The following is a 26,991-nucleotide window of genomic DNA, read 5'->3' on the forward strand; positions in this document are numbered from 1 at the left end:
TCATTGTGCAATTTTCCATAGGGGGTGGCCTACTACTCCCAGCTTTGGGAGTGGGAGCCCCCCACTGCTTAGATCTATGCATAGCCTGAGACTGAAGTCATGGTGGTCTGCTGCTCCTGGGTTTGGACTGAGAAGGCCTGGAAGGGACTGGAAAGGACCAGTTCTTTGATGGCCAATGCGTACCGAATCTAGGTGGCTGTACTTGTAAGAAACCTTTAACAGTTTGCATAGATTTACCTTTTTCCTCCATTCTTTTAATGACTTCTTCTTCTCTATTGCCAAAAAGGCGCTCTTGGTTTAAGGGTGCATCCAGTAATTTGGCTTTAACATGATCTGGCAAGTTTTGTTCCTTAAGCCAAGCATGCCTTCTAAGTACAGACCGAGTGACAGCAGTCCTGCAAGGTGCTTCTAAAGCATCAAAACCACACTGCAAAGTATGTTTACCAACTTGGTCAGCAGAATGCATTAACTCTTGTAAATCTTTGTGTTCAGCACAGTCAGGAATCAACATCATTTTCTGTTTAATTAGTCCCATAATATGTTGCTGATACTTTAACTTATGAAACTGGCAATTTAAAGCCCTAATGGCCAGAGTAGCAGAGGTGTATACCTTCTTGCCCCATCGGTCTAAAGTCCTAAAATCCCTGTCAGAAGGGGTAGGATTTTTGGCAGTAGTAGCCTTAATGCTTTTAGGTCCTTGGGAAATGGTCTCTGGATCCGCAGTAGGGTTCTTGAAGAGGAATTTGTGAGAGTCAGGTACTCTGTAGTACCTGTCAGGTTTCCTGGGAGCTGGGGGCAAAGTGTCTGGAGTAAGGATGGATTCCAAGAAAACATCATCTACAATCTTCAGAACAGGAGGGATAGCTAGAGGCCTGTGCTGAGGCAGGTTTAAGAATTCCCTAAGTCTCTTTTTGGACTGAGAATAGTCATGGCTTTCCCAGCGGAAATGTTCCCTAAGGGTATGCAAGGTTTCACCGAAAGAAAAATCTTCTGGAGGGGAAGCACAGTAAATGGAATCCTCTGCATCAGAATTCTCATAAGTAGATAAGGGTAAATCCTGGTAGTCAGAAGGAATAGAGATATCAGATTCCTGATCAGAAGGAAAATCAGTTCTAGGGGGAAGGCTGGCTTCCCCTAATTAAGGTAATAAGGTCTTCAGCCATTGTAATCATTTGTTTTTGAAGCATATGAGCCTGAGAAAGCACTTTGGTCGTCGGTTTTCTAGGCATTGTGCGAGCTTTAGGCTGGAGGAATCCGGTATTTTTAGCTTGAAACGAAGTCTTCGGTTTGATATGAAAATCCGTAGGCCTGAATACACCCACAGAAGCTGGTGCCTGCACAGCGGCTCCGGACCTATCCAAGATAGAGACATCCGCAGGTTCCATAGTCGAAGAAGCATCTCGTGGCACACTGGACTCTGAATGGCTCTCAGCAGAGGCCTGCGAATATGCAGAAGTGGGTATCAGGGGCTGCGAAAGCGCCTGAGTACCGGTGGACTGGCGACTAGCTTAACGGAAGCATCATCGGCAGTTTTGGACCTATGTGGTCTGTCTCTGTCTTTATCCTTACTTTTTTTGGAAGATCGGTATTCGGATGGCTTAATGAAGCCATTTCGGAGAACGGAGATTGAGAACAAAAGTATTTAGCTACAAAAATAGCCCGCCGATGAATAGTTCGAGCATTGAACAAGGCACAAAACTGATAGCGAGAAATGTTGTGGTCTGGGCCTAAACAGGTGACGCAGTAAGAATGAAAATCTCTATGAGGTATTTGCTTTCCACAGGCAAGACAATTATTAATTTTTTTTTACATTGGTTAAAGCAAGAAAAAAGGATCCCCAACGGGGTACTTATCTTTTTGAAGACTTCAGGTCTGAAACTCGAAAATGAAAATTTCAGGAGTTGGCCGACCGGCACTTGCGAATTGCTTCTGCTTCGGGCACCACACGGCAAGAAAGACTGATGTAATGGTGTCGGCTGCATGTTTTATACCCCTGATGACCTGACGTCATAGAAGAAGCGACAGCATCAGACGCAGAAATTCCAAAACTCTGGTATTCAGGCTGGCTGAGGGCTACCTGCAGGCAGATAACCCAAATGTGATGTCTGCAACAGTGAAGCATGAAGCACATCAAGGCTGTTAAGTCTTCTGTGCTCGTTGAGGACTTAGAGACAACAAACGAACCAACCTCCAAGCGATCCTGGATTAGTCAAGCACATCCGAACAATCCAGAACCACACAGTCAGCCAGCCTTCTGTGAGGAAAGAAACTTAACCATTATGACAACCCTGCTCACTGCAGTTGCAATATTTAATTTCTTGTATTTTATAAGCAGAGCATTTTCTGGTGCTGCTCTGTACTTCACCTCAATTCTTAAAAGACTGAGCCTTATTTATTTATTATTTGAATTTACTTTAATTTAATTAATTTATTAATTTATTTATTTATTAAACATTGCTCCTGCAAGGCTAAAGTTTGAGTAAGCGCAAAAAGGTCTGCATCAGCACACATTCTATAAAGGATATGAAGTCTGAAGCTGAAGTGTATGCCATCATATATCAATTTTAAAATTCTGATCATCAGAATTCTTTGCCAGATAAGAAAACAGAATAATGAATATCACCAAAAATCTGGACAATAGATTGGTGTGACCAGAAGAGGGTCAGATCTCAACAAACACTAGATTGGACACCTCTAAATCCTGGCACAGATTACATAAAAATATTTAGTTTTTCTCTTTCTTAGGCAAAATACTAAAACTTGAGACCTTCTGAAGGGTCTCGGTTAAAATTTGTGGGACTGAAGCCACAACAATGCTGTGTAAATAAAAGAAATTATTAGAATGGATTTTTACTTTTCTGTCTGTTAGAATGTGGTGATTAAGTCCACCACAGAAAATGCAGCTTACTGAAGTAACTCCGTAACTAGGAGTATGGTGGAAAGTGCAAGTATTTTAAAAAGGGAAGTTAAATCTTGTCAAATGTAAAAGCAGAAAAAGTTTACAGAGGAAAAAGTTTAGTTTCAAGCTACTACATTAAGAAAAAATTGAACAAACTGGAAGTTGGAAAAGTTTTAAGGATGAGAAAAAAATATATATGAGTAACATTAAGTGAAAAAAAATGTAAATGAAACACTTACTTCCCACTGCAAAGCTGAAGAGCTGAAGACAACCACGTCCAGTTTCTACAGTGGCAAGCAAGATCTGAGGGATGCCTGGACAGGAAATGAGCTTGAAAGTTTGTTAGAGACCACAAGCTACTGTAATGGCCACGCTGGATTAGGGGATTGGATCCGGACCCATAGGTTGAGGATGAATGAAAATTGACAACATCAGAGAGAAAGGTTATTCATGTTAAGATGCATGGTGTAGCCTATGCTTCAATTAAGTGCTGTCCAGTTTTGTCTTAGCTTTATAGCTCTCCTAGACGAGTAAACACTTGAATGCTTTCAGAAAACATTATCTGCTAGACGTTTCTCTTTATTAGATTGTCTCCTGGCGACATGAAGACCAGATACAGAAATACTACTAAGCATACATTTATTTGCTTAAAAAAAGCCTTTTAATATTCAATATTTTCTTTATTTACTTGCTTTCTCTTAAAAATGTGTTACTATATCAAGCTAAGGGCCTTAATCCAGTCACTCCCCTATGCAAGAATGAGAAAAACACACACATTTCTTTTTCATCATGTTCTTTTAACCAGACTTGTTGTTCTCTCTTGTTTTACATTGTAGTGCCTATATTTATTAAAACTGAACAAGGAGAAATAGAGAAGGGAGAAAGAAAAAAAGAAAAAAACGCAGGACCACCTGTTTACATTAGTACTTCCATTACACTTCAAAATCACTGAGAAAACTTTACTTTACAGCATGCAAAGAAAATCAGGCACTATAAAAATAGTACCATTAAGAAAAAAGCTTGTTTAACTTAGGAGAGAGGAAGAGGAAGGAGAAGGTACACTAAGTATTTCTCCAAACATTAATGACATGAAGTAGGGCCTATGCTTTAGAGTCCCCTACAAGTTTAACAAAGTCCAAGAGAAGCCAATATTTCCAGATTTTCTTTTTCTGTCATGTTTCACAAATACAATTACTGCTTTGTAATCCCACACTTGTCAGTTTCCAAGTTAGTGGTTTTATTCCTGTTCATCACCATCTCCCAAATCCTGCCTCTGCTTCATTTCCAACGTACTCTCGATTCTTCGAGTAGACTCTTATGTTGCACTTTTTTCCTTCTCTCAAGCATTTTCCTTTGAAACACTGGAAAAAATTCAGGTGACAGTCTTTCTGGGGTCTTTATTATCACAAGAATAAGAAGAAGAATCTTCTGTGTCACAGCTCACTTTTTGTTTGACAAACTTTTGTATTTCCTCCTTAGCATGTACTTCACCAAAAAATGATTCTGTCCCTTCCAGGGAAAAATATTTTGAAAACAGCTGGGTACAGAAGTTTGAATCTCATGCTGGCTTCTCGACATTCCCTGAATAGTGGAATAAAATTACTCCTCTTCAGCCTGGTGTACAATGAGTAATCCTTCTCCACAAACACTCTGCTGTCTCCCAATTTTAGAACATTGTCTTTCTGCCACAGTTTTGTCAGAATCAACTCCTTCTGCAGGTAGGACTGCATCTTTACTATTAAAGGTCTAGGTTGCTTTCTCATGGCCAGGTTTGGAGCATATACATGATGTGCCCTTTCAATTAACACCTCTTGGTGTGGAATACCAGTCCAGTTACTTATTTGTGCATTCATAAAATTAACATACTTTTCCTTCCAGCTTCTCTGGTACAGTAGAAAATCTCAGGTTTTCCCTACGTGCTCTGCCCTCATTCTATTACTTTTTTGGAAACATTTCTTCTTGAGCAGTCTCATATTGAGCCAACCTCTTCTTCATTTTGACCTAGTTAAAGCTTCTTCCATTTTTTCCATCCTTTTGTTGTTTGAGTTGATATACTCCATCAGTGTTTTGTTTATTTAAATCAGGTCTGTGTGCAGTTTGTCTTATACTTTCCTTTAGGTTACTGAAGGTCATATCTGGAGCTTGCAGTGCTTTTTTGCTAAACAGCTGCAGTACTTTTCCCAGTCAGTGTTTTTTCCTAACCTTTTGCAGCCGATTTCTTTCAGGTCTTCTGTATTTCTTTTTTCCTGGCACTCAGGCAGTGCACTTATTAGCCAGTTACTGAAATATACCCCAAAATATATATCCACTAGTGTTCTCTGCTAAGTTCCTGTATTCACATTGAGTAACAGCTTAATACTAGCTCTCCCAATGTGCAGCCAGCTTAGAAGTCATGTGGATGGTGCCTTGAGACAAAAGACTGAAGTACATTTGGAACAAAAGGTGCAACTGTTCTTGAGCAGATGACAAATGCCCAAAAAAAGAAGAAGGGATTTCTACATCATAAAATACCCCCAATAAATGATGGCCAGAACCCAAGAATCCTGAGTGATCCTCAACCAATTGTGAAGAAACAGGGAAAGACAGAGATAAAGTAACCTGACTTAGGAGGGAGGAAAAACAGTAGTCAGGCAAAACCTGGCTTGTCTGGAAAAGGAGGCCTTATCCTTCTCCTGTAGGGACTTAAAAAACTCAGCAGCTACTAAACAAAAGAGATTTTTATTGTCAAGAGGAACATCTATCAACTTAGGCTTAATATCATCAGGCAAAGGTTAGAGGCAAAGTCAAGAATAACATCTTAATATAAAACCAAATACATCAACTCTAGACGAAGGAGCAGCTGTAGCATAGCAACATTTAATAGAATGACAGGCCAGTTCAGAAGAGTAGCCCAACAAAGAGAGGCTGAAAACTTTCCTTCAGAATACAGAAGGTCAGAAATAACCAGATAAGCCTGACAGAGAAGAGCTAAAATGTATCTAGTCATATGGGCCTGGTGGTTAATAGCCAAAGGCCAGGGTAGCAGCAGCATACTACAACTTTTTGCCCAACCGTTCCATGGCCCTAATGTCTTTGTCAGAAGGAAACAGTTTAGTAGAAGGCAACAATTTGGAAGGTTTGTCAGAAAAAACAGAAACAGAGGGGTCCAGCAGAACAATTGTAAAGAAACTTGCTGTCTTACTATCAGTTTTTTTTTTTAGGGGTTAGTGGCTGGGAATCTGGACCCTGAGAAGTTGAAGTGTCTTACAAGGAAGCAAGAAAATGAGGGACAGCAGAAAGCTTAGGGGCTCCATTTGGAGGAGTTCATAATACCTTTTCTAAACATCAGAATCCTGGGTACAGTCTCATTTAAGAAACTCAATCATACAAGAGACAGTATCCCCGACGGAAAGTTTTTCAAAGGGAGTATCTAGGCTAATATACTCCTCCTCCTCAGAACTACAATCTAACAGAAAAGGAATTTGCAAGGAATAAGCCAATAATCTTCTCCAGAGTACAATTCCTCATCAGAAGAGTCCTGCTCTCTAGGCTTAAGAGAAGTAGATGATCAAGAGGGGCAGGAACAGAAACTCTCTGGGGGTGCTTCAAGGCCATGAGAGCATTAAACAACCCACGTGTAAAATCCTGCCATTCACAATGAGGATCCTTAGGAGCAGGGGAAATATGTTTTGTTTTCTGCTTTTTTTTTCAAAGGGATGTCAGTTGTAAAGATCTTGGTAGGTTCTTACCCTTGCCGCACAATCAAGGTAGTGGGAATCTTCTCTTTAACAAGAATCTACAGAATGTCCCCGGTCCCTCAGATATGATCAGTTGCGGTTCCTCTCAAAGTATGTAATGGACATCTGCAGACCCTCATAGAATGTGTGAGAAATCAGATCCATGCTGGATTCTGAAACAGTTGCAGCAAATAATCTGACAGAATAACTGGACAATTCTCTGGGCTTTCACCAGCCTTGAGAGAGATGTCCATGGGAGGTGGTACAGCAGCCAAACCTGACCTAACGTTTTTGATCTTCTTCTTGGCAGATGACTGACCCTTGAGTCAGAACAATTCCACCATTGCATCCTGCACCAACAACTTAAGACAATGGTTCTCTACGTAGATAGACGAGAAGAAGTATGAAGAGTCTTAGGGACAAATGTCTGACAAATCAGGTATGATGTATGGCTGTGAGAAACACCCAAGCAAAACAAACACTACTCAAGTTGGTCCTTATGAGGAATCTGTCCACCAAACTGACATTTTCCCTTTCTGGACGACATGTAATCTCGCAACTAAAAAAAAAAAAAAAAAAAAAAAAAAAAAAAAAAAAAAAAAAGGACAAGATAAGAAGAAAAACCCCAAACCCCAGCTGGGCACTTATCTGAAAATGGCTTGGTAACCAGCAAAAATGAAGGAGCATTCAGACCAATGATCGAAAAAGGCATTCTGACTGGCAGTAAAGAAGTTCTAAGGTAGGTACATCTGTATGTCACCTTTATGCCTTATGCCATGAGCAGGGAGCATACATGTGACATACAATGTCTTTTTAATAATCCTAAGGCTTTGGCATACTGGCTGGACACTGGGCTGCCTTGGCAGCAGATCCCCTTTAGTAAAGAATACTACAACAGTGATGTGTAAGCTCATCATTAGTTGTTCCTGGATGTCTCAGTTATAGTTGGGCCTTATCATTCTGCATCATAGAGCCAGCCCGTTTAATTATTTAACTGAATGGCTGAAATGACCGTTGACTGTGAAGCAATTTTGGGATGACTTCAAAATCACTCAGTCCACTTTCTAGGAGATAAATCCCATCATACTACTGTCTTTCATCAGTATCCTTTCACGATGCTCAAAGTATAGGCAACATTTTACACACACATCTTTTTGAAGATTTATTCCTCTGCACCACAAAGCCTACCTATTTAATCATTTAACTAAGTGAACAGATCCTTGTGTAATCTCTTTAGCCAGACATGGAATGACGAAAGCACTGGGTCCCACTTAAGAGATAAAGACCACTCTAATGGCGCAATATACCACTATCCTTTTACACTGTTCGAAATAGGAGTGATATTTATGCACAGATCCTCTCACACAATTCAAAGTATGAGAAGATTTATATATAATATATATATATATATATATATATATACACACACACACACACACACACACACATATATATATATATATACATATATATATATATATATATATGTGTGTGTGTATATATATATATATATATATATATATATATATATAAATGAGTCTACCTGAGATGGTTGACAAGCCATTTGATCAACACTCATTTGGTCGACAATTCATTTGGTCGACAGGCAGATTTGCCCCACTCCCGAATGTTGTGCAACCCTGGAGTTGACATATATAGTTAAGGGGGGTGTGGGGGGCGAAGCCCCCTACATAAAACTGCTTGTCGACCAAATGAGTGCCGATCAAATGGCTTGTTGACCATCTCAGGTAGACCCATAGATATATATATATATATATATATATACATATATACATACACACACACACACACACACATATATATATATATATATATATATATATATATATATATATATATACGTATACACAGATAAACACACACACACACACATATATATATATGTGTGTGTGTGTGTGTGTGTGTGTGTGTGTATGTATATGTATATGTGTATATATATATATATATATATATATATATATATATATCGCAAACGGGCATAACAGACCATGACTGCAACAAGAGTAACTAAACACAATGTCATGGAGTGGAAAAAACAAGAAACCACAGTATGGGTCGAATCATCAGTTAAAATAACATTCCACAGGCACTCCTGGCATAAAGTCTTCACTTTATTATGTTGAGATCTCTACATAATAAACCGAAAATTACATAAATATACACTGTTTCTGGCTCGAAAAGTATTGGTGCTTATCAAAAAAGTTAGGCTTTGAGGTATGTCAAAAATCAAATCATGTACTTTTCAATGTGCTAAGATTATCGATAATACTTTAACTTATCACAGCAGACACTAGTAATACAGCTAAAATATGGCAGTTTCTGTCTGGGTAATAGGAAATACTGACCTGCAAAGTAGAGCATGTACAAATTAAACCTTACAGAATGCAGCGATTTATATGAATGTACAAGTAACAATAACTGTTATGGATTCACTGCTTTCCAGTTATTACTGTAAAAAAGTACTGAGGCAAAAGAAAAGGTACTACATACCAGCTGCTTTATATATACATGGGGTCTCAGAATTTCTTGCTTAGTTTCTCTGGCATTGGGGATAGCATGCATGAAGCAGAAATCTTAAAATGTTCCCTCCCACTGCCTTGTTCTAGTATAGGGTATTCTTTAACTTTTTCTTATTCTTGCACATTTTGATGTACCACTCCACTATAAAAGTGAAAATAAAATGCAAATCTGCACATCTGTTTAACAGCCAACACGTACGGAAATTATGTGATGACCAGCAAATGAATCACATGAAGCAATGAGAACTTCTGCAGTTCAAGCCAGATTTTTCCTTCTGGCTACTAGAACACAAATTTAGCAAAATACCTTAGAGGAAAGCAATGCCAGCGTTAGGTATTTCATGTAAGAATTTGCTGCCACACTCACACTCTGCTGCAGAACCTGAGCTATCAATATGCCAAGCAATTCCATTCACCAGTAGAGTGCAATACTGTAACACAGAAAATAAAGCAAACTTACTGTAGGAATATCGCGTCTCTTTTTTCACTTCCCCATTCTCTTCATATTCCCTGCAATTGCAAAAATAAAGCTGTTACTACAATCAAAACTGACGACGGATATGTATTCTGTATAGGATTCATTGCATCTCAGAAAATTGACAGCATAAACAGCAGTGTTGTTTCAACAGCTTGACACAATTACATTATTTTTAGACTACAGTCACAAATTGATCAACAATTAGTTTAAGAAATACACTACAACTGACTCTGGAAATAGAAGGCAAACGTTTAAAGAAGGGAGCTTGTGTTTGCAATTCATGCAGAGAAACGTACAGTAAAAAGTTGATTGGGATGCTTCAGGATTTCTAAATAAAAAAAGTTTAGATATGAATATTAAATGTCACGAAAAAAGTGTCATGAAAACAAGTTGTGAACTTGCCATAATAACAAATCTGTTAAAATGTCCATCTTCTGTAACCAAGGGCACTTCCACTAGCACACATTATGACCAATTGGCTTATCATACATTCTCAGGCTGCCAGACATTCTCCCACTTCCCATCATGCATGATGCATGCCACATTTCCAGCTTTTTACCAATCTTCAAGATTAGTTCAGAAGAAAATTATTCAGAGCTGACTCTTGGATTTTGGCTTCTTCACCACCGACTCTGTGTTTTTGGCGTATATGAGAAATTATTTCTTCTATATTGCTCTTTTTCACCTGATTTTGGATTTGTGTGGTGTGTGAGTACTTGATTCTATATTTCTCTATTTCACTTTTGGCCATGATAGATTATTTTTTCCATTGTATCTCTTGACCCCAGTCTGACTGATATTTTCCAGTTTCCTTCCTACCCTTCCCATTTGCTCTCCCAAAGTGCATCTACAGCTCCTTTATGTACAATCCCGTTCAAGTCACTTTGTCAGATGGGCCTCGCAACTTCTTGGAGGCTAAGCCCTGTAGCATAACTTATTGCTCTTTGCAGCGAGGAACTTATGCTTAATAGCAGGCAAGTTTACTAAGAGTCAAACCACGCAAGACTTGAAGACGTAGAGCTATGTGCAAAATGATGTCAGCATGGACAGCATACATGCCCACCCACTATGAACACAATGCTCTACTTCCCATTATAGAAAAAAGTCTGCAAAGCTCCTGTACTCAGAAGATGAACAGGTAGCAAACTGTCTCATAGTCTCTGACCCCAATAACATGAGGTCTGTCAGATTCTTCATCCTGTGCCCCTGGAAAACCTATTCAGTGGTCAAAATTCACTCTGTAATTTGAGTTGTTAGCATACTTTCCTTCTTATTTCCTGTAGGAAAGAATTTCCTTCTTTTTTTGTCATTTTGACCTACGATCACATATCGCAGCACCAAAATCATTATTTAGAAAATGTGGTTTTAGCTAGGCTATTCTGCCTGCCAGCCATCACCATAGCTCAGCAGTATGATCATTCACTGCACCAAGTTCTGTGGTTTAACCTTGATCCTTGGTCACTCTGTGGTGAGTTCTCCCATTGTCTGCATGTATTTCTGTATGTAGTCCAGCTTCTTCCCACCTCCTCAAAAGATGGTGATTAACTGATCAACACTGACAATGCTGATTATGCCATTGTGTTGACTACAACTGTAGTGCTAGCTGTGTCGGCTGTCTTGCCTCATTCAAGCTCACAGCACTTGAAAAGTTGCTGGATGCAGTGGCACGCACTTGTAATCCTAGCAACTTGGGAGGTAGATGTTGTTGGATCTACTTATGTGTGTGACAGGCCAAAAAGATGAACAGTTTAAAGTTAATAATAATAATAAAGTTGAATAGCAGACCACACATTGCACTTTGTCTTCCTGTAATTGAACTTGTGGCATTCTGTACCAAGACTAAACACATTAAAGGTGAGAAAATGAGTGCAACTGAACAAGAAATATAAAAAACTGCTTTTCTTGTTCAGCTGCTAACACTTTCTCACAACAAATCTACCTTCTGACTCACATATTTAAGCAACTGTGATCCAGCCTGCTGGTGGTCAAGAATATCAAGTTTAGCTGCTAGCAGGTGTTAATTTGTTAACCTGCTGCATTCAACTGTCCACGTAGCAAGTCAGGTTCTAAATGTTTAATCTGTAACATAAATTTTCTGTGACTCTTAACTGAACGCCAAACCAAAACAAGCCCAGCAAACAAATATTCTTTTTTTAAAGGTCCCTGTTTTTGTTTAACTAACACTTGGCACATAATTAATTTTTTATTATTTATGGTAATGCTTTCAAAAGGTTGGATTTTGCATTGAAGAAGCATGTTTTCCAGATGAAAGGTCTGCTCCAAATTGCTGCTTTATTGTGGGCTGTCCTTTTACACAATAAAGACATTTCATTGAATAAAAGTTTGAGTGCTGGACTTACTTTGGGGAGTTCTGTGCACAATCATGGTGGATTTGCTTAAATGCAGCCACAGATTTCAAATAGTCCAGAATCTTTAGGGGGAATTACAGTTGTTGGTGGTAGGGGGGGTGATAAATGAGTAGTTGCTGAGCACCACAAGAGGGACTGGATGAAAAAGGCAGTCCAGTAGCTGTCAATCAATGGGCATGACAAAATAGGATACGCTATAAATACCTTAAAGGATAACCAAGACCCAGTGCCAAATGAGTCAATGCACAGAAAGAGAGTCCCAGGGCCATCAACAACAAGAGAGCGAGCACAGAGCCACCATAGTCGTTAACGCCAAGAACACTGATGCTAGCAGACCAGACACACTGAACAACAGAACAACAGGTACTAGGAAAGCTACTGAAGATAATGAGGCAAAATACACCAGCACAGATTATAAAAATGCCAGATATGAATAAAACAGAAAAAAAAAAAAACAGAGTATGGCACTGGAGGGACCTTGCGAAAAACACTGGAAAGGCCATCACTAATGGAATCAGCACTTGAGGGGCCAAAGCTATGATAGGGGAAATCATACTATATCTAGTGACAGTACAAATGGTGCTGGAGAAAATGGTGTCTCTGAAAAAAGTTAAGTCTGAACAAAAAGTTAGGAAAGGCCAATTGGCATCATGAGTCAGCATGGACAACCGTGGAACTCTTGAAGAGGAAAGCATTGGATCCATGAAAGGCCTCACTCAAATTATCATGGTCACTAGCTAGGACCTTGGAGACTACTTCACTGACACAGACATCACATGTAATTGAAAAAACGTAATTGCCTGGAATAAGAAATGGGAGGGGTGTAATACACCACCACAAGTACTGAGCAGATATTTACAAGGTCCCCTCACTAAACGTTCTACAAGGAAACAGATCTAGTACTTATTATCAATACCCACCCCACCAGGCATGTCTAAAGGTCAGTGGTGAACTTGGGCATCCTAAGGCAATGTAGCAACTGCCTCGTGTACATTGACAATCCTCTCCTCTTACCTTCCAACACTCAGACTTGCAAGATATGCACTTATATATCCAAACTGGAAACCACACATTCTCCAGCCAGAATAGCTGGTTAGGAGGAGGAGGTCAACACTTGCACCATATCACATGGAACACATAGCCCCCCAGAACACACACCAGCACTGCCATCACATAAAAATGCAAACCACACACCCACCTTTGCAGAGGCTCTCAATACAAATCTACCTAAACAGCACAGACCTCCAAGGCAGAAATATACTCGACCAAAATAAGACAACACTATTCACGAGACACATAACTCTCCTAAACAGTGTGCCACTCAACCAACAGCATGCCCAACACACTAGTCATTGGTGACTCGATAGTCGGGCACACTGATGTCCCACTCACTAGGCTGAATAAGGAGAAAGTAACAGTCAGCTGCCTGTCAGGTGCCAGGATCCAACACATAACGCATGCACTCAGACCACTCAACAACAGGTACAAATATGACTCTGTCATTGTACATGTGGGTGTGAATGACCTGAGACGTACCTCCCTGGACTACATGAAGAGAGACATAAAGGAGCTCTCAGATTATGTAGCCCAGGTGGGTATGACCCTAGCCCTGAGCAGCATCCTACCATCATCCAGAATGATACCACAGCACAAGCAGAAAATGATCGATTTCAACAACTGGCTAAGTTTCTGATGCCATTCTAAGGGGATCCAGTATCTGTTTGCCTGGGATGACATGAATGACAGACCACGATGCTTTGCCAGAGATGGCCTGCATCTGTCACCACTGGGCTTCCGGATATTGGCCAAAGCTCTTGCCACCCCTATAGTGCCTTTTTAGGTGGTGTTCCAAAGACCAAATTACCACCATGATAGCTACAAACAAATGCAATCTGAGGGTCATGTTGCTCAATGCTAGAAGTCTAAATCTCAAAATGCACTCACTCAAAGCACTCCTTAAAATGGAGAACACCGACATTTGTGCTGCAACAGAGACCTGGTTCAAGGCAGCAGAAAGCACCCCTGCACTACCATGCTATAACTCACTCCACACATTTCGGCCCCAGAACTTAGACCAAAGCTCCAAAGGCGGTGGTGTTTCCATATTCATAAAGGATGTGCACACCTCCAAGCTGGTAGCCCAACATAACACATCAGAAATACTTCAGGTGCAGCTAACATTGGGTAAGACAGCGATTCAGGTCATAGCCTGCTATAGGTCCCCGACAATGTCCCAAAACTTGCACTCCATGTTCCTAAACACACTGGAGAATATTAGGGTCCAACCTAGCACTTTCTTACTAAGCGACTTCAACTACCCCTCCATTAATTGGGTAAACTACTCATGTACCAATATACTTGCCCAACGTTTCCTGGAGTTCATCAATCCAATGCCCCGGACCAGCTCATTCTTACCCCCACTAGAGGTAGCAGCATCCTTGACCTGGTCATTACTAACATGGGTGACCGTTGCCCTACACCAATAGTCAGCTCCTTCCTGGTTACATCTGACCACAAACTAATCACCCTGCAAATCCAAATCCCCCCACCCCCGCAAATGTAACCACCATGAAAAACTTCTCCAAAGCTAACTTTGGGCTCCTAAAAACAGAGGTGGCTAACTTCATGGCACCCATGCAAATGGAGAACAGTTGCATGACCGTCGAATCACACACCAATGCACTGCACGAACACGTACACAAATGCATGGATCTCGCCACACCCAACAGAACCAAGACACTCTCCTCCAAAAAAAGGAAGCCAATCTGGTGGTCCCCTGCCATAAACAAACTCTACAACAGGAAGAGGAAACTGATGTGGAATAAGGTGAGGTCCCAAGACTGGAAAAACTGCCTTATCTGCCTCAACAAAAAGTTGAGATCCCTCATTAAATCCTCTAAAGCTAGGTATGAAAACAGAATTGCAGCAGACAGTAAAGACAACCACAAGGCCTTCTATAGTTATGTAAAGAATCTCCACGGCAATACCCAGATTTGTTCTGAGCTACTGCACAATGGTACCTCCTATACCGAGCCAACAGATATTGGCAGGATACTGGCTAACAGATTCAGTGCCAACTTTACCCCACCCCCAAAGGACCAATCACAATACTAGTAGATTGCCAGGCACCCAATATTACTGCTGCACAGGTTAGAAGAGCACTGTCCAAGGCCAAGAATACAGCTTCTATGGGACCTGACAATATCCCTGGTTGTGTTCTACATGAACTACAGAGTGAACTGGCACCTCACCTGTGTGCCCTGTTCAATCACAGCCTTATCTCAGGCTTTGTCCCTGCTGAATGGTGCACTGCTATAGTCATCCCTCTCCACAAGGAAGGAACTACAGACCCTGGGAACTATCGCCCCATTAGCCTGACGAGTCTGATATGCAAAGCTATGGAACGCATCATCATGGACATAATAAACAAGGATATAGGGAATCTCCAAACTCTGGATCCCACACAGTTTGGTTTTGTGAAGGGTAGATCATGCCTGCTAAACTTGGTCGACTTCTTTGAGTCAGTCACCACAGCTGTGGATGAAGGCAAGGTGGTTCATACAGCCTACCTTGATCTGGCCAAGGCTTTTGATACCATTCCCCACTCAGGAATCATAGAAAAACTCACTAAGCTTGGTATCAACCCCTATATCACTAGGTGGGTTGCAAACTGGCTCACAGATAGAACCCACAGTGTGAAAGTAGCTGACTCCAAGTCAGACTGACGATTAGTCACAAGTGGAGTCCCACAGGGTTCGGTCCTGGGTCCTCTCCTGTTTGATATCTAGTTCTCTGAAGTCCAGGCCAACACGAAGGGACTCTGGCTGACAAAGGTCGCAGACGATTGCAAGCTGGGAGCTATTATTAACTTCCCATGTGATGTTGACATTCTACAGAATGGCCTCACTCTGACCAACGACTGGTGTCAAAACCATGGCCTTAAGCTCAATGCCTTTTCCTTTGGGAAAAACCCGGTTCCCATGAATTACCACATTGATGGTAGTCCACTGAACACAGAAGACGTTATAAGAGATCTGGGAACACAGGTTGACAGCAACCTCTCTTTTGATCACCACATTGCCACTGTGGTCAGAAAGTCCTTCTATGTGGCACATCTCATTAATAAGGGTTTTGAATCCAGGAAGAAAGAGGTCATTGTCTCCCTCTACTTTTCCCTTATTAGGCCAATCAGAGTACAATGCCCCATTTGGCATGTACCTCACTAGACACCTGCAACAACTGGAGAGGCCGCAAAAGTACTTCACAAAGAGGATCCTAGGCCTTAAACACTTGTCCTATATGGACAGACTCAAAAAACTCCAACTATTCTGTCTCATATTGCCTACTTAAAGGCGATCTCTGCTTGACTTACAAAGCCATGTCTGACCCAGCTCTGTTAGAAATGCTACATCTAAAGAAATACCAATCCCTCCATACCACAAGCTCCAGAGACCTCAACCTCATTACCACAATTAACAGAACATGCTGGAGGGACAGGTTCATAACCCAGAGACTGCCCATGCTATGTAACAGACTTCCCATACATGTCAAGCACAGCACCTCACTGACCCTCTTCTTCAAGGGAAATCTTGATGAGTGGATGGGAAACAGAAAATTCACCCCGGGGATAACACCAGTGACTCTACTTGACAGAGGCACTGGGAACTAAGGTCAGGTGGCACTATGCCAAGGTAATCCTATGGCCAGACTTGTAAAGGCCCCAAGGCCATTAGCCTAGTACACACCTATGAACCAGAACATCTTTGGGTGACTGTCCCTGTGGGGGGATGAGGGTGAAATTGTTTCTGCACTGGTGTTGGTAAGGTACGGAAAAAGATTGCAGCAAGGTTGGGCCCAGGAGCAAACTACTATAAGGGACCACTTCTGAGGCCTCAGAATAGCTCTGCTGTCTGTCTATAAGGTAGTTGTTCCATCCTGACATGAATACTGTTGCAAATGCAACTCCAACTGTCACACACTCATGGTAGATCAGCATATGGGGTAAAATGTTGTCTTACCTCCTCACCTGTTGATGCACCAGACTATTGACAAGTTAAAGGAGAACTCCACCCAAATGTTAAACTTTTCTTTCCAAAATGTGATTTTCCTTCCCTTTACTTCAACACTAAAAATACCATATACAGAAAAAAAACATTACTTAATAATTACTCCATTTACTGTATGCTAAACTTGTTCCTCACTGCATTTCTTCTCTACATTTGTCTCATCATCTGTTACATCATGAAGGTTATCAAGTGTACCAGAGTACTTAGGTTAATGTATTCCAATTACAGAGTCATTAAGAAAACAATGACTCTTACAAAATTAGTTATTTATAAGTGCCTTATCAGTCACAGATTGCCAGTATCACACCTCAGATAAGCAGTGTAGCCTCATGTCAGAATAAAAGCAAGGCTTTCAAGCTTAGTTTTCAGATGCAAATAAACAGGAAAACACAACTTACACTTTATTTTATTTATTTTTATTACTCCAAACTAGTTGCATTTCCCTTTAAACTCTGCATGCCATAAGCAAAGAAAATATTTTCATCTTACTCTTCTGATTTTCTGTCACTATTTGGTTTTGTATTTTTTCTGCAATGTATTTTCTGTAAAACTGCAGGTTTGTTCCATTGTTTTGTTACAGCATTTTTACACTGCATGCAGTGTTTTGTTGAAACAAGTCAGTGAGATGGGGGAAGGAAGATTAATTCTAGCAACAGTATGCAACACAAACTAGTTCTGCCCAAGTAATACCTATTAATCACAGGGATCAGATTTCTTATACTTGAACATTGAAATACAATTGTTACTTTGAAAGGAACAACTAACTCAGCTATATTTCAAGCTTGTTATTCAAACATTCCTTAAAATGCTGTACAAGAGACAGCCACTAATAAAAAATCAAAGTAATGAAAGACAGATTGAAGCCCACAGTCAAAAATAAGCAGTCACGGAGCTGTTGTAAGCTGATGCAAGAGAAAGCCACAGTAAATGATTTTATTATCATAGGGATTTCCTTCTGAATCTCTAAAATGACATCAGTGAGGTGAAAACATTGACTGTAAAACAATCATCATACCCACAGCAGCTTCCTTTCATGCAGTTTTGGGGTATAACAAATTAGATAACCACTTACTGTCAAGCAAATACATTAGTAATGCAGAAAACTTTAAGATATGCTGAAAAACATTTTTTTTTTAGTTTTTGAGTGTGTCCTGGAAGGCCTGCAATTCTATAAGGAATGTCCTCATCTCCGGGACATTTAATTGAAGACTGGTCACTAGATCAGTCCACATACCCTGGATCACCCTCCCCTTGAAATGCCCCCCACCCCAGATAAGAGGTATCTATGGTTACTGTGGCCCTGGGATGGGGAAGGGTAAAGGTTCTTCCTAGTAAGATAATGGGGACTCCAAATTAATGGCTTTTTGGAAACAAAGGAAAGAAAAAAAGGAGTGAATATGGAGTCAGCAGTAATCATTGTACAGTCAGAGTTCACTGTAGAACCCGCGTATGAAAGCTTGTGTGAGGTCAAATATAGAAGCTATCCTATGAACAACCTTAAGACAGAGGACTTTTAAGATGAGAGAAGATAGTGGAGATGGGTGGGTTAGATAATTTCCTACAAAGATCAAGGTGTAGGAAAGGCTTCTCACTTTTTAATTTTTCCAAGACTTTTTGGTTTCTAATACCATGACGGAATGAGCTCCATTCCCAAGTCAAAGTAAAGTTGATGAAATTAGTATTGTTTCAGTCTTTGATGTTAACCAAAAGCATTCTTCACACCACCTACAACGTGCCCAGAATTGACTCCTGCAATTCATACAGGGTTACACATATCGGTAGCATATCTAAATATGACTGTAATATTTTCCAATAAAAGAGCCAACCAAGTGAATAAGGGCTGCCTTGCACCAAAAACAAATGCAGATAAATAAACAAGAACAAGGCAGCCAACATACTAAATTGTAAACTATAGACATGCACACTTGCAACACAAATGATTAACTCTTTCCATAACTTAAAAACTACTTATGTACCATCTTAACAGAAACTAGACAATATAAAACCAAACTACATTGCATTTCATCAGACCATTGAAAGCACTTACCACTTGTATTTTAATAAATTAATGTTCTTTAGCCGTGCTTGGCTGTCTTGTTCATTTTTATTTATCTGTAAATTCTTTTTTTTAGGAGACCCATTGCTCCAACTGCTATTGGAACTGTCTGGGTATCCTTCTTCGCGAATCTGTTGTATTAATGAACACAAATTTGCATTTGAAACTTTTGACAGTTTTTCTTGTGCAAATATTTTTTTCCTCTAATTTCTGTCTTAATCTTTTATACATCTTCTGTCTAGAAATTCTGGGCTTGGGCTTCCTACATAATAGTACTAATAAATAATTTCTTTCTTATTCTCAGTAGTTCACTCTAACATCTTTGTGGCTCTTTTTTAGCCTGTCAGTTTTTGTGCATTTTTGTAAACTACTACAACAAGGGACCATCCTCCTCCTGAGCTTGGCCTAACCCCATTGTAGGAATGCTTCTGTGTCTTGAGGATTCTACACTGTAATTTTTTCCAGTCCTGGCACCAATGTGCTTACCAGGATTGGGCTCTTTTTTATCCTGGGACTTGTGCACCCAGCTTTTTTTTTTTAACCTACTTCTGTCTATGATACATACTACATAAAACACAGTCCATATATCAGAGTCATCTTGGTGAGATCTTGTAAAAACAAGGTCCACTTTTGTGAAGTACTCACCAAGACTTCAGAATAAATTCAGTTCCAGCAATACAACTCTCCTTTCCTTGCTGATTTTATCATCTCTCCATTCAGACCCTTGGGAAAGCATTTCATTCTTTAATTTTTCCAAGTCTTTTCAGTTTCTAATACCACGAAGGGAATGGATCCCATTCCTAAGTCAAAGTATGATTAAAGATCATGAAATTAGTACTGCTTCAATCTTTGACATTAGCCAGAAGCGCTCTTTGCAGCACCTGCAATATGCCCTGTAATGACTCCTCCTGGAATTCATGTATAGGTAACATATCTAAGTACGATTGTAAATTCTTTTTTATAAGACCCATTGCTCCTACTACTACCAGAACTGTCTGGGTATCCCTCTTCCACATTGCCCTCATTTCTGCCTACAAGTCCTGGTATTTATGACTTTGTGTCTCTCTGTATGCAAGACAGTGTAGTCAGTGGGTGTAGCAATTTCAATGATCAATGCTACTTTTGTCTTCTTTTGATGGACTAGTATATCTGGTTTTCCCGTATCTATTTTTTGAACTGTTGGTACTTGGTGAGCCCATGTGATACAAGCTTCATCATTTTCTATAATGCTTTGTGGCTCAGGTTTCCAGTGTTTTTCAGCCACATCAGTACCATAATATTTACACAATCACCAATGCAACAGTCTTGCCACATTATTATGTCATTCAGTATACAGTCTTTCTGCCATTAGTATATCACAACCAGAAACAAGATATGCAACTGTTTCCTATTCTGAATTACAAAACCTACAATTGACTGTTTCTCAATGGATTTTGTAAACCAAAGTGTACGCAATCTACTACCTTGGGCAGCCAATATTACCCTTTCGTCTTTTGGTTTAAATTCACCTCTCCTTAACCATTCCTACATTTGATCCAGATCAACATGAGGTTGTTCCAACAGTTTTCTATACTTGCAACTATACTTATGCATTTTCCACATTTCTTGCAGTCTCATCTGATCCTTCACTTTATATTCTTTCGTTTTTGTTTTTTGACACATTCAGTAGCTGCCTGATTTTTATCTACTTCTGGTTTGATTTCCATTCCCGCTTGACGTCGATATGCTTCTGCTAAACTAAGCAGGGAAGTAATCTTGGACTTATTCTCTTCATGTTTTCAAACTTTCACTATGTTTGGGTTTTGTGAGGTCAGACGATATGCATGCAGTCCCAGGACTGCAGAACTATACATGCAATCAGTTTCAAGGAGGCCCATACCCCCTTCAGAAAGGGGAATATATAATCTTAGTATGCAAGGATTTTTATAAATTGTTTGATGAGCAAGAAGCATCCCTCTTGTTTTCCTGTCCAATATATCCAACTAACACCTTTTGAGGCCAGTCAATCATTCCAAAAAGTACAGTTTTGTACCTACCATAAATGTAGATGTTCGAAGATCCACATTGCTGCAGTCCTTACTTTGTAGTCCCGCTGTCCTCGGGTCGCCCGAATATCAATATATAATTGACGCGTCGAGGGGCGCGGTGACTGACATCAGGACGCATCAGGGTATACAAATGCGCATGACCGTCGCCATATCCTCAGTCTTCTTTGCCCCAGAGACCAGAAAGAAAGAAGAAAAAAAAAAAAAAACCAAAAGACAGCAACAACCAACCCAACCACCCTTGCACTAATATATGTATACATATATACAATATATTGACAACATGACAACCCAACCCACACAACCCTGTCAAGCTTCACTAGATCTACCCTACCTAGATCTACCCCACTAGACCTAGACTGGGAAGAATAAGAAGGACACCCCTTGGTAGGCTTCTACCTATTACTAAAAAGAGGCTGACAAAATGCAAAAATCTTTTTAAGTTCTCTTCTAGACCTTTCCATTTCTCTTCATTTTTTTTTAAGACAAAACAAACACACACCAAAACATCCAAATCAAAGGAGCATCTAAAATCTAACATGGTCAGATAAATCCATATATAGGCCTGATCCCTCCCGCACCCAGTGGCCTGCGGGCCAGAACTGACTGTAGGGCAGCCCACCCTAGATCAGGCCTGTACAGCATCAAAACCAAGAATGAAAGCCCATGCTTAACCTGTACACACTCACTTAATAACTCTCTCCACTCTTTACACTCACCTTCCGCCAAGGAGATATTTTTAGACTTCAACCAACTGTGAAAGGAGTTTGTTTATTATTTCAACATGTGAAACTGGCAATTCAAATTCCTCATAGCTAAGTGAAGAAGTAGTAACTTTTTTTCCCCATCTATTTTTAGCCACTCTTTATCTGGCCTCTTTAATTGAGGAACCAACCCTTTACTAACACCCCTGACTACACCCCAAACCTCCTGTTTCCTGGGATGCCCTAGCCCTCCTTATGAGCTTCAGGCAATTTGTGGCAATCTGGTGAGGAGTACTTGGCTTCAACAAAAGAGGGAGGCAAAGAATCAGGATTAAGAGAAGCTTCAGCTTCTGCACATCTTCCACAACAAATAGAATAGGCCTTTTCCTGGAATCAAAAGTAAAACAAAAAAGCCTGTAAGCCTTTTCCCTGGCCCTAGAGAAGTCCTGACCTTCCCACTTAAAATGCTCCCTCATGAAGGGAAAGAAAAGAAAAAAGAAAAAAAAGAAAAGGGGAGAAGGAGAAGAAGTAGAATCATCCTCAAGAACAGAAGAATCAGCCTGCTCAAAAGAGTCCTCTCAGTCTCCTTCCCTGAACATCACTATCAATCAGGAAAGGACACTCTATCAAGTCCAAGGGTCTTCTCCTTTTTCTCTTTATCAGGAGGGCTCTGCCTCCCTGAAATCAAAATCTTCAACCCAACCCAAGCTAAGCATGCTGGCAGAGATCCTGAAGAGCTAGGTGGGGGCCACCAGGGCTCTAACCACCTAAGCCTGCCTCTGGGAGGGGCCCTGAAGCCCCTGGAGGCTGCTAACCACTAACCTGGGAGGAGTGGAGTAACATAAAAGCCCCTTCAGCCTGACCTGCCTCCTGAGGCTCTCCCCTCCCGGCTCACCCAACCTCAACAACCTCCTGGCCTAGACTGAGAAACCACACCTCCTCCACCACTGGCTCCACCTACACGTCTAAAGAAGGCTGGAGGCTATCTCTGGCAGCTTCTTCTTGCTTAAGCGAGCTGGCGCTGTCTTGCATCCTCTCTCATCTTAGATCCGCTGGCTTTTTATTTTAGCACAATCACTTCCCCGTAATCTCAAGAAGGCAATAATCTAACCCAAAGGCAAAAACCGCTTCTTTGAATCTGTGTACAAATCTTCCACTGAAAAATTCGTTTGTAACAACAAACAAGGAATATGACACATACAAAAACGAAAAACTAACCAAAAGACTGAATCTAAGGAATACTGTTTATGACAAATAATGACTCGGTTTGAAATTTCAAACATATGAAACACCACTTTTGAAACTTAAACTTTCGGGTTCGAAAACGGACTCGACAGCTTGAACTTGCGCCAAGGACACGAACCATGCGGCAAAAGTGCAATTATGCTGCTTGACTGACTTCAGTATGACTGGCGTCTGATGTCAGTCCGATGGGGCCTTGACATTAGATATGACGCAAGATTGACGCAATGACCGATGTGAGAGGACATCTGTAAGTTAGGACAAGAAGAGGAAATTGGTTTATAGCTTGGAACTTTGTTCCTAGATGCCAACTTTGTTTTCAGTATTAATTTAAGTCTTCTAAGATATTCCTAATTTTATTTTTATTTTATTTATATTTTATTTTATTTATAAAATAAAATAAATAAATAAGATGTCAACTCTGTCTTCAGTATTAATTTAAGTCTTCTAAGATATTCCTTACTAACTTTTATTCACATTTGTTCATGTTTAATTGTTGATCCTTCATCAATTCCCAAATATTTATACATTCCCTCTTGCTCAAGTTCTTTTATATCACATTGCTGCGTTAAGGGCAAGAAAAAAGAGCTGCAGTGACAGAGAGTCACCTTGGAATATCCTCTTTGCATTCTTATCCCTGGAATAATAATTTGTCCTTTATCATGGCTTAACTGAAAAGTGGACTACCACTGTTTCCTGGTCGTTGTAATGCAATTGATCAGTGAAGGGTGTATCTTATACATTTTTAAGCACTCTTTCATCCATGAATGTGGGATACTCTCAAATGCTTTTTGCAGTCTATCAATGCCATACTTAGATTTTTCCCCTTTTTACAGTTCTCCATTATGAGTTTAACAAATGATCCTTTTTCCATATGACTTTCTGTTATTACCCTTTTATTCTATTGCCATGATTGAGTTTTTTCTAAATGACTCAAATCTCTGTCAGCATCAATTCCAGTTTATAGCTGATACATCGTTGGAAAGCAAGTTACTGGTCTGTAGTGTTTAGGACAGCTTGCAGGTTTCCTCTTACGTAGGAGCATTGTTTTTCCTGTTAACCAGGCTGGTGTTTGTTCAATTTGCTCATATAGATAGTTCTTCCCCATGGCTAAATATTCATGCAAAGATGTTAATACATTTAGCCAGAAGTTAGGTACTGCATCTGGGCCTGGGGTTTTCCAATAAGGAGCTTTTCTTAACTTTGTTTCAATATCTCTGTTCATTAGTTCATCCTATTTCATATCCAGTACATTTGAACTTCTTATTCTTTTACTTCTTCTATCCATTTAGCATCTTTGTTATGTTCCACAGGATCTTACAAGTGCATAGGTCCGTAGGATGATACTAAGCTATTGGCCCAGAGGCCTTAGAATCATAGCAAATAATTTTGCCCATGTTCCCTCAAAGTCAGCACTTGTTTCTCCTGTCCAGCAGGGACACATGTGGGATCAGAGGGGTGTATTTTCTGTTTTCCATCCAGTTGTCCAGGTTCCTCTTAAAAAGAGGGCTAGAGAGGTACTCTGCTTGACATGGAGAGGGAGTCTATTCCACAGATGGGGGAGTCTTTGGGACACAAATCTACCCCACCAACAAGTTCTATTAATGTCAAGACCAGGTTGAGGCCTTGCATGCAGGTTGCATGAGTGCAGTTTGACTTATGGATATGCAGCAGCTCCATCAAGGCTGGGTCTAAGATGGCCTTGTATGCTAGACACAGGTAAACTCTGAGCAGTCTTTATGAGACTGAGTAGAGGGACAGTGCTTTTAACCTATCTGTATAGGACAGGTATTTGAGACCCTGGATTTTCCTGATCAGGAACCTCTGTGGTCTCTCCAGCTGCTTCATGTGATTGGCAAGGTACATGCTGAAGGGGGCATTGTACTCTATAATGGGTCTGATAAGGGAAGAGTAAAGGGATGTTATGACCTCCTTGTTCCTGGATGAAATACCCTTATTTATGAGGGAGGCCATGTAAAAGGCCTTCTGTACAATGGAGGCAATGTGGTGGTCAAAAGTCAGGTTGCTATCAACCTGGATGCCCTGAAAGAATACTCTGTTCTATTTAGTATACACTGTCTTTTCAAACTATGGCTAGCATGATTATTAGCTTGAATAAAAGCTGCAAGAATAATATGAAATATAAAGGGTTAATTTAGAAATAGTATAAAATGCTGAAAAATAAAAAGTAGTAAGTGTGCTGGCATAGCTTAGTTAGATTTTGGCATCCATGTAAAGGAGTATGTTATTGAGAAACAAAGTCTGTAAAAATAACTGCGCAAATGGCAGCTGGAAGGACATCAACAAAGTAAAGAGATGTAACATCAAGCAAGATAAAGTTGAAACATCAGATTGTGCTGGAACACCACATTTCAGATAATGCAAGACTGAGTTTCCATGAATCATCAAACTACAAAGAGCCAAGGACAAGGGAACAAAGGAAAACTGTTATATAATGAAAGAACTGTCTTACATCAGACTTTGTGAAAAATACCAGACCTTCTAGTATAAATGTAACTGTGCATAAACAAGCTTTGGGCATTTGCCATAGAGAGCTGACAGCATTTGTGTTGCATGTTTGTAGATCTGAAAAGAAAAATGTGAAAGTAGAGCGTATTAACTGAAACAGTTATTTTTGTGTATTTATTGTACTCAGTACAATACAGTAATAAGACTAGTTGATCACAATAAGTAGTTAAATATATTTTGATATGCTTGCATGTAAATGCAAGTAATAGCAAGCTAAACAAAGACGTGCAAAAAACTCTTAGAATTCTTCATGACCAAGTCCCTCACAACTGATTGTGTGCTTAGTACACTGTTATTAATGTGATAATAAGTGGAGATGCCATTTTTCCCAAAGGGGATAATGATGCATTCCTTGGCATTCAGTTTGAGGCCCTGCTTCTGGCACCAGTCATTAGTTTGGGTAAGACCCTCTTCGAGGATGTTCACATCACTAGGGGAATTTAAGACAGTGCCCAGCTTGCAGTCATCTGTAAACTTGGTTAGCCACAGACCACTGGTTCTGGCTTGCACCTCAGAAAAGTATACCCTAAACACTAGAGGCTCCAAGACTGATCCCTGAGGTACACCACTAATATCTTCATAGATATTTCTCCAAACTGTATCTAGTTATTCTTTTTTTGGTGGTATTTCACTTCCTTTTGCCTTGCTTCCCAGTACTCTACAAAACTTTTTTGGGTCATTAACGAATTGCTTGTTTGTGCAAGTATCCTAAGTCTTGCAAAAAATAAAATCAATCAAATGGGCTACTCCGCAAAAGAAAACATAGCAAAAAATGGCAACAAAGCTAGCAATTCTGAAAAAAAATACAACCCCACATAACCACTGCTGTTCATGCCATGTAATAAATGTGCTTGCATCAGGACCATGTAAGCCTCCATAGCCAAAATTACTTAGCCGATAGTATGCATCTCAAAAAACAAATTAATAATAAGAGCAAGTTCAAATTTAATCACAGTTTGAATGCTACTTGCAGTACACATTCAGATTACTTACATAATAGTAGCCTTGCCTCTTGAAACCTAAACTATTACTACATAACACAGCAACAAGTAGGAACTTAACTTGCATGTGGAACATATTCCTAGTTTTACTGAAATCTCAGGTATCTTTTATGGCCTAGTTAAGGGTATATAATTACTTAATACTTTATCAAGCAATAGAGAAGTAGCATTGTGTAAACTTCCCTTAACAATAGATCTTCAGATGCCCATCAATGCAGTAGCCTTAGCTATTGGTGTTCTATCCTGACATGGATATAACAACCAGACACCTTTCAAAGCTTAAGGACACCTTCCACTTGCCTTAACTGTTAGTCAGCTTGACCAGAGCAGGAGAAAACCAGTGGTT

The 26,991-nt window shown here is 40.1% G+C and overlaps 1 protein-coding gene across 2 annotated transcripts in view; it reads right to left on the reverse strand.

The window, feature by feature from the left end:
* The window catches only part of TMEM43 (transmembrane protein 43), an 881,455-nt gene that overhangs the window by 703,201 nt on the left and 151,263 nt on the right, over positions 1-26,991 (reverse strand). For both annotated transcript variants that reach the window (XM_044078600.1, XM_044078601.1), the window contains exon 5: positions 9,616-9,665. In XM_044078600.1, coding sequence (XP_043934535.1) covers positions 9,616-9,665 — 50 coding nt within the window. The remainder of the gene's footprint in view (positions 1-9,615; positions 9,666-26,991) is intronic.

This window comes from Protopterus annectens, chromosome 7.part1 (assembly GCF_019279795.1).
Source record: "Protopterus annectens isolate FY-2018-M chromosome 7.part1, PAN1.0, whole genome shotgun sequence".
Taxonomy (NCBI): domain Eukaryota; kingdom Metazoa; phylum Chordata; order Ceratodontiformes; family Protopteridae; genus Protopterus; species Protopterus annectens.